This window comes from Hipposideros armiger, unplaced genomic scaffold (assembly GCF_001890085.2).
Source record: "Hipposideros armiger isolate ML-2016 unplaced genomic scaffold, ASM189008v1 scaffold_292, whole genome shotgun sequence".
Classification (NCBI taxonomy): Eukaryota; Metazoa; Chordata; class Mammalia; order Chiroptera; family Hipposideridae; genus Hipposideros; species Hipposideros armiger.
In genome coordinates, this window is record NW_017731642.1 from 641,582 (window position 1) to 651,011 (window position 9,430).

Here is a 9,430-nt window from a genome sequence, read left to right on the forward strand (position 1 = left end):
CTTAACTTTGGGTGTGGAAGGTTGTGTCATAGATCCAATTATGAATCTAATGAAGTATATGCCCCTTTTCCTCTGGAAAAAAATACACGTTTACAAATATACATAAATTCTGTACACAATTTCAGGAACCTCAAATTATAAATCCTGATCTACAGAATGCTTTCACTAAATTATATGTGAGTGACCCTGGGTGGGCTATGTAGAGCTAAGTTACAGATTCAGGTGTATGAACACATGAAAACAAGTTTTTAAAAATTAAAATAGCTTTAAGGTAACATCTCTGCTGCCCACTTGTTATAAAGTAGCTTTAAAGATGGGTTTTATACCTGAAAGCCAAATCCCAACTATATTCACAAGATTGAACCACAGAATTCAACAGTTGACCTAACTCCTCAAAAGTAACCAGACCTCCTTTCCTTTAAGTTAAAATCTGATATTAAAATATAGGAATGACCCGCTAGGTTATTATAATGGACAAATAAGGGAAGAGAAAATATCCTGTGACCAAAGCAGATTCTAAAAAACTGTGCAGATCAAAGCCTATAACTGCATTCCGAAAGTTGCCTGAGTTATATTTAGGCTGCTAGAGTTATACGTAAGATGGGGGCTTCAATTCAATCAGTCAGAACATATACTGAATAAAATGCATCCCTTTATCTAATCTAGTTATACTTATACAAGTTACATCTCAAAGTCTGCATACCATAATCATTTACTTCTTCATTTGTCTGAGAGACTAGCAACACATTTTAAATACAAAACATTCTGTACCTCAATCATAACCAAAGGCCATGTGTTATTCTTCTGTACTTTTTAGAATTATGACCATACATCATAAGGAGTCAGATTTCCAGTAACCTGAGAACTTGAAAATGTTACAATACCAGAAGAATGGGGGGGGGGGGAATAACTGCACCAAAAGCACCAAAACTAAAACTACTAATTAAATAATCTTGGCTATCTGATGACCTCTGGAAATCTTGAGTTCTTCTTAAATTACCTGAAGACAGCAACTAAAGCACAGCAATATTGTGCAATGAGAGTAAATGCTTGAAGGAAACACAGTAAGAAAGGGGGAAAGGAGGAGGCGACACCACCTGAAAGACAGCAATTTGGAGGACATCTGCTGTACAGAAGAGAAAATGTAGTCCATGCTTCAGAAGCTCCTGAAGGCACTGCTTTATTACAGAATCACAGTCACATGGATAACAAGCCACCCACAAGAAAGGGGGGAGGGGAGACAGTCAACAGACTTCCATAAGCACAAAAACAAGTATGACAATAGTTCCCAAACTTCTCTCACTCATGTGCCAATTAAAGTTTGCTATTAATATGAGTATCCTGTTATTTACTTATATTTTTTAAATTAGCTCACAAAATTATAGATTGCTGAATTCTCGAAAAAAAAGACATCTTGTCTGTATTTTATTCTTTAATTCAACAGACGAGTTGTTTGGAGATATACCTATCATGAGTCCTAAAGAGTCCAGCTAACTTTTGGTTCTTTTAATATTAATACTCAAGGAATAACTACTTCAAATTTTATATACTCTATCCTGTTTTCCCAAAATTAAACTAGTCTTTAAAGAGTTTAAATGAGACACTGCCAAAACAAGAGAAATAGACCCAGCCTAATAAAAAGCCTAGAAATGAAAGCAAGTGTAAGTCTACCCTCTTCTAATCAGGATGCTTAGAAAATAGTTCAATTAACATATAACTTACTACTTAATTTAACCAACTTTGTATGGCAAAAGCACTACTCTAAGTTACTTAAAATTAAGATTTAGATTACCATTTTAGGGTTGCCAGGTAGTTCTATAAATGACAGACTTAACATATGAGGTAAGCATTTAATAAAAGCACATGACAACTATTTTACTTACTATTTTATTCAAATAGAAAACTATCTTTACCACTCTTAAAAATGTGGAATGGGTACTATGATACTTACGCTGCGTATGCTTTCGCTATCCTCATGAACATAACTTCATCACCTCCTTTATCTGGATGATATTTAAGTGACAGCAAACGATACTGTTTCTTAATTTCTGCCACTGTTGCCCCCTAAAAGGAAAAGATTTATTTTAGTAAAAATAAGCACAATGCAGTAAAAACAAAATCCATCCCATTTTGAACTTAAAATATGAACTACTCAGTATTTTCAGAAAGAGAAAATGAGGTTTTTACCTATTTTGTCCCATAAATTTCACCCCATGTACTTTTTAAATAAAAATATACTTTGTCCAATATATTGTATTTTATTGAGCACCTACTATGTGTCGTGCAGTACACTAGGCACTGATATGAGACTAAAACCATATATGGTTGACCCTTGAACAACATGAGTTTGAGCTGCACAGGTCCATCTATACATGGGTATTTTTGATATCCTTGAGTTTCACATCTGCGAATTCAACCAACTAAGGATCAAAAACAGTATTTTTTAATTCCCACCTACAATGTCCCAACTGCAGATCAAAAATACTATTTTCCATCCCATCTACAGATGCGAAGGGCTGACTAAAGTCAAAAGTCATAAGTGAATTTTCACCTCAGTGGGATCAGTGACCCAACCCCACATTGTTCAAGGGTCAACTGTAACGCCATATTTAAATAAAAGGATAGTGACACTGAAATGCTGAAGAATGAGCACGGTAAATTAAGTCTGGCTGAAAAAAAATCCTCAAATCAAAGGTTAGCTTCCTTTCTAAGAAATAATATGAAGAATATCTCGTTTCACCTGCTTTTCAACATTTTATTAAGCAAATACTTAAGTTTACCTTAATTGTTCTCCAATTAGACTCAATCTCTTTTTTTGTTGTTTTTATTTTTTTTCTTTGGACTCAATTTCTATTAAAAGTTTTTCATATTGATTTTTCGTAGCATCAAATTGCCCCCTAACTTTTTAATTAATTAAAATCTCTGATGACCATGATCATCACAGTAAGAAAAAACAAATGATAATGTAAATCTTTCTTCTACAAAGCAAAAAACTAGAACATAAACACACTCCTTTCTTTGTATTAAATGAATTTCTGGATCAAGCCATCTGCTGAACAGAGACAGTGGTTTAGGGAAAAAATGGAAAGAGCACCAGCTTCAGCTTGGCTACTAAGAAGTTATGGGACTCCAGACAAGACACACATTTTCCAGGCCTCATTTTCTCCATCAGAAACAAAAGGCTAGATGACCTCTAGCATTCATTTCAGCTCTACCTTCCTAATGATATACCCAAAGATTATTTACTTTTGGGAACCATCAGTCAAGTTCAATCAAGAGATCATCCAAGGGGTATGCCCAAGGTTAACCTGAATTTCTATGATAATGACACCATTTCTTTATAAGACATAAAGACTTAACACACTGCCTTGTGTCAACTAATACAGGGTCATAAAATTTTTATCATCCAAGTAACATATATGAACTTCCTGGTTTTAACTTTACATTAAAGCAATCTTACACATATCTTTTAAAAATATACTAACTTCTCATCTCATCTTCAAATATTCTTACATTTTTAGCAATTACAAACCAATCCTTAATAGAATGGCAATCAACATCTATAGCTTTAAAAACATAGGTATATTAGAATAATAATGGATTAGGTCTTATTTTAATAAAATATTTAACTGAGCAAGGTCTGATTTTTTTAGGCATAGCCCTATTTCTTTTAGGATATGGACCTATAGTATTTTCACAGGATCATTAAACTAATGTGCATTATATAAAAATACTACTTACAGGATCTAAATTTAATACTTCGTAAGGGTTGTATTCTTGATATTCTCGGTCTGTTTTGGAAACTTTGTATGCAAGGAATAAGAACAATGCCCATCCTGCAAGCAGAACTACTTTCCTGTTTGGGAAAAAGACAAGGGAAGTATAAATAAATACATCTACATGGTTTTCCTTTAAGAGTTATTATGGCAAGATCAAGGCATAGAACAATCTAAAGTAGTCTCATATCACTGTGCTATTGACTCCAATTCTATAATCACTAGATTATAAACTCCTGTTACAGCAAGGGCAGTGTCTTTTACACCTCTGAATTCTCTAGAGTCTTGTACAGTGCCTGGTATATAATATTCTCTCAGTTACAATTTGCAGAATTTTAAGTACAGAAGTTACTTCAACTTATTAACTTATTGGACTATTACATCTGATCAAAATATATTAATACTAAGTATTCAGTAAACCATTTAATGTAAAAAAGAATTGCTTTTGGCCTTGCAATAATACTTTTAGTAAGATAAACTACAAAAAATAATGGGTCAGGGCCAACTGAGTGGCTCAGTTGGTTAAGAGCTTGCTCAAGAGTTTGAGCTCTGAGCAACAGAAGCTGGAGTCCCAGCCCGAGCTGAGCTGCCACTGAGCTGCCAACAGGTGGCAGGATGGCTCAGCTAAAAAAAATAAAAAATAAAATTAAAAAAATAATAATAATGGGTCAACTGTGAAAAGATGAATAAATAGCCTTGTTTATAATAGTAAAACTTTGGAAACAACCTAAATGTCCACTTATAGGGAATGAATAAACCATTGATAGGAAACTAATTAAATAAACCAAGGTAGAGCCACACAATGGAATACTTTTTAACCAATGCAGGTGGTAGAAAGATGTGCATAATAGGTTAAAAGGTATAAAAGAATATATAATTTGGGGGAAAAAACTAATTTCTTCTCTCCAATATGTTCTGTTTAGTAAAAATATTTAAAATATTGATATTACCAGTGTTGGAAAGGCTAAAGGAAAAAAACAAACAAACAAACAAAAAAACAACTCTCATACACTCTACACCCTGAAGGACTATTTGGCAATACGGTCTCAAAAGCCCTAGAGAAGTACATACCCTTTTAACTATCCATCTACTCCACTTCAAGAAATTTAGAAGGAAATAAACTAAAATTAAATATATAAAGTATAAAAGAGTGGTTAACATAAAAATAATAGCAGAAAACACACACACACAAATGTCCATCAAAAGAGTACTAGACAAATAAATAAATAGTATATCCATATGGTGAAATACTGTCTAGCCACTAAAAATAATATTTGTAGTGGAAGATTATCTACCTTGTATTGTTCAATTAAATAAAGAATAACAGCTTTCAAAGCTGTATGTACATATAATATCCTATTTTTTGTAAGTAAGCATATTATAAATAAAAATATAGAAGGTAAATCATCTTAGTGGCTATCTTTAAGTGATGAAATTGAATGATTTTTGTTCTTTTATACCCTTTGATTCACAATTTGTTACACTGAATAGGAACTGTTAAAAAGAGACATAAAATGAATCACAGGAGGCCTAATCAAACAAAATTTAAGTGACCTGTTTTCAAAGACAGAAAGAAAACATGCCATGTGTTTAAGCTCTCCTGGTAGGAGCCTAGCTTCAACGTGTTTATTTGAAATGAAACTCTGATCCAGTTCCAACCTACCCGCTTACCTTTATCATCCTGGTTTTTCAAGCAAAATCAATCCCCATCTCCCAAAGTTCCCTAAGCTTTTACCCCCATCGTGCTTTTGCTCCCATAGATTTTTCTACCTAGAATTCCCATTTCCCACTTCTGCCAGTCCAAACTCTATCCATCCTTCAAGACTCAACTCAAATTATCCACCCTTGAAGAAGCAATCCTGGTCAAGACGATCAATGGGGACAGCGGTTACAGTCACAATGAAGCACAAACCATGACTTTCCTCCCTTGACTTGCTGTAAGCAACTTGAGCACGTGGACAGGGTCTTAATTCAGTTTTGACTAACTCCAGAGTAGCTTAAACAGTTAGCACTCAGGTGCAAATTTCTTTCCATCTGGCGAAAATAATGCTCTAAACCTTATCAAGGGCATAATACTGCAAGCTCCTTTCCACACTAACTACAGGCCAAAAGAAGAGGGAACCCTACCTACAACACTCTCCCTTTTACCTGGCTATCTAGGGCGAGGTAGTCAGGAACACAGGCTCTGGAACAAAACTACCAGAGGTCAATTCATAGCTTCACTACTTACTGAGAGATCTTGGCAAGTTGCTTAGCCTTTTACAACTGAGTTTCCAACTTTTAGGGTAGGTTTGAGAATTAAAGGAGATTAGGTATGTAAAACACCTAGAAAGCACCTCACAGATAGTAAAACAATTTATGTCAGCTACTGGCTATTATTAGCAACTCTTGCCCAAATCTCAGCTGGGACCTCACTTACTCAGGGAAGCCTTCTCTGCCTAGAGCCAGAGCTAACAGCTCTTCCTCTGCTCGTTCACCGCATCTCCCTCACAGCCCTTACTAAACTCGATTATCATTACTTGTTTACTTGCCAGTATCCTCCAAGACTGTAAGTGGTTGAACCATGTCTATTTCTTAATACCTGACACATACATAGCAGGCACACAATAGGTACTTATCAAATAAATGAAAATAATTTAAAATAGTAATTTTTTAACTGAAACCCAAAGTTTGCTAATACTCTCAATATGCTAAAGAACACATAAAAATACTTTTTTCCCCACACAAATTAATAACTCCACATTTTCTTTAGTCAACTCTCCCAACAGGGAAACAAAGCTTAGAAAACAAAGATAAAAGTGAAACTAAAAACCACTAAAGCAAGGTTTAAAGCAAACAAGGGTAGAAGGGAGAGGGAACAAAACACTTAGGATATGCTACATCCCTTGTCAGGTGCTTTCTTTACATGTAGCATCTGGCTCTCTGAGCCAAAGAATGAAGAAAGGAGAGGACAGGCTCGTGACAGAACCCCCAGGCTGATGAAAACTAATAAAACCACAACCAATAAAACTGTGCTCTACTTTCCCAAGAGCCAAAGCAAAGGTGGAAACATAACAGATTGACCATACTCTGTGCCCAATTTTTTTAAAAAGCATGTTTGGTTCCTCTGAAAAACAAGCATTTTCACTACATATAGCTTTAGTAATTAGCTAACTTGTGAAGTCTTGGGTTTTTGGGGTTTTTTTAAGCATACTTTAAAAGTCATTTTGCAAGCAACTTCCAGAAATTAGAGTATTATATAATCACGCTTAATTGTGAAAGAAAGCTTCAGGGTTAAGTAGCAGAAAGGTTTTGGTGGTTTCTGACCTTATCTGAATTGTTACCAGTATCTTATCTATGCAACTGTAGTTTAATAACCTTTAATCTGTACTTCCATTGATGTGAATCAGCTTATTAATCACTGAGGAAAAGATAAACTGAATCACTGAGGAAAACAGTTGGGGTTTTTTCCTTGAAAACTGGGGATCAAATGCTCACAGTGTCGACCAAAGTCTAAAAAAGAGATTGGGAGGCCAAAGTAATATTTGCCTTGCTGCCTCATAAAGGTTTAATTTAAAGTGAGAAGCAATAGCAAAGAGTAAACACTGAACATGAAATTTGTAAACACTAATTCTGTCTTTTAATTTCACGTCACTGAAGAACTCTTAACAACAAAGCCAAGATTTCCCTCCCTCTACAAAGGAACTAAACCAGGCAAAGTCAAGCCTTAAAAAGAAAAACTATTTAAACCCCCTGAAGTTACACAGGTGTGTTGAAAACTATCATCATCATTTAAACCAAGATTAAAACATAACTGGTTCTACTTTTATTAATTTCCTCTGTTACATCTTCCTATCTACTGGATAGATAAATGTAGGTAATTCACAAGATGCAGTCCTCCAATAATGGTAACTCCTTCACCTCCTGTCAGTTTCATCTATTACATCGAAATTGATGAGTTGGGGTGAAGACCCAATGTCTATGCTCCAAACCAACATACCCCATAGCCTCACAAAATCCAATAGGTCTGCTCTAATTCAACCTGCTATCAAGGCCTGTTTAAGTGATGGACCTGCCGAAATAAAGGGTGACGAGGTCCCTGCTCCACCACTTCTAGCTGCATGACCTTGGTCAAGTTACCTCATTTTCTTAGTCTTGTTGGACAAAAAAAAAAAAAGTTACGGAAAGTAACCTCCCAGGGTGATCTGACCATAAATTCCTAACTGGGCAGATCATGGTGGGTAGTCATACCCCAGGCGTATAACTTTTAGTAAAAGGTTTATCTTTGCCTTAAGCCAGCCCTGTCCATTGTATATGTATATGCAGGTTAAATACACCTTTGAAATAAGGTACAACCACCCTCAAGAAAGCACATAATCTTATTAGCTATCCTGTAATCTAATCCCCGCCTTGTTTTTTCCCACCTCCATGCAATCTTCCTTGTGTTCTCTCTTTAATTTCAAACGCATAAAAGAAGTTGCAAAACTGTTATTCTCTGGAACATTTGAGATCTTGCTCCATGGCATATGTCGTCAGTTTGGCTCAAATAAACTCTTACAAAAATTCTCTACAGGTTTGGACATTTCTTATGTCGATAGCCTCAGTTTCCTCAACTGAGAAAAAGCAAAAACATCTACCTTGAGGTTAATATAAAACTCATGAGATAACATATAAAACCGCAGCACAGCACCTGGCATACAGTATGTGTTCAATAAACATGAAATGCAAGCTTGATCATGTCACCTTCTGCTTTTGATAATCTTGTAAAGATTCCCCCATAGTCTTTAAAACAAAATTCAAATCCTGACACAAGATGCACGAGGTCTTCCTTCAAGATTTGACTTCTCTTTCTCCCCTCGTCCCAAGTCAGAAGTACACTCTCTCTCCTTTGAACTTGTAAACCACTCTGTTCAGATAGTTCTCAAATTATACTATTCACATTTTACCCTTACTAAGGCCACCATTTCTTTACAGACACATTTTATTCATTACTACACCTCTATTTTAGATGATACCTAGCAAAAGGGTAAGCATTAAGTACTTTTCTTATTGACACCGATTACTTACTTTACCGTAGGAATAATATTTGGCTGGGGTTTTAATAATCGTAAACGATACCACATACATCTTCCATATACTTTTCTGATATTCTTTAATCGAATTTGCTCTGTCAAAAAAAAATAAATAATAAGGTTAAATCATTTTTTACATTGAAGGCAAAATAAAAGTTAATGCCATACTAAACCTTCATTACCATTCTAATATTTTATTGGAACATGAAAGTACTGCCTACGTAAACAACCTTAAAGAAAAATTCACAAGATAGGTTAAATTTTCTGCCACTTAGAATAAACAATCTATCTGGAAATTTTTATTCAACTACCAGGGAACCATTTTTCATGTGAGATTTAAATAACTTCTAATTGAAAAATGTAAAAACTGACTTGAACCCAAAATATTTAGTCACATAATCAGTAATTTCTGAGAAATTCTCTCCTTTCCCTTCTGCTATAGAAGGAACAAAAAAGTATAAAATAGTTGAAATGTGGTTTATTAAGGAAGCTAAGCTGAAATGATATTCTTCAAACATACAAGTAATTATGTTAAATTAGAAATGTTACCCAAACCCATAAGAAGTTAAAATAGGCTCATATAAGAGCTCTGACAGGGCCGGC

General features: G+C 34.8%; 1 protein-coding gene across 1 annotated transcript in view; it reads right to left on the reverse strand.

Annotated features, from left to right (window-relative positions):
• SEC63 (SEC63 protein translocation regulator) overlaps window positions 1-9,430 on the reverse strand; it is a 72,766-nt gene that overhangs the window by 47,882 nt on the left and 15,454 nt on the right. The window contains exons 2-5 of the mRNA XM_019658966.1: window positions 8,823-8,922; window positions 3,742-3,856; window positions 1,952-2,064; window positions 1,001-1,013 (exon numbers count right to left, since the gene is read on the reverse strand). Coding sequence (XP_019514511.1) covers window positions 1,001-1,013; window positions 1,952-2,064; window positions 3,742-3,856; window positions 8,823-8,922 — 341 coding nt within the window. The remainder of the gene's footprint in view (window positions 1-1,000; window positions 1,014-1,951; window positions 2,065-3,741; window positions 3,857-8,822; window positions 8,923-9,430) is intronic.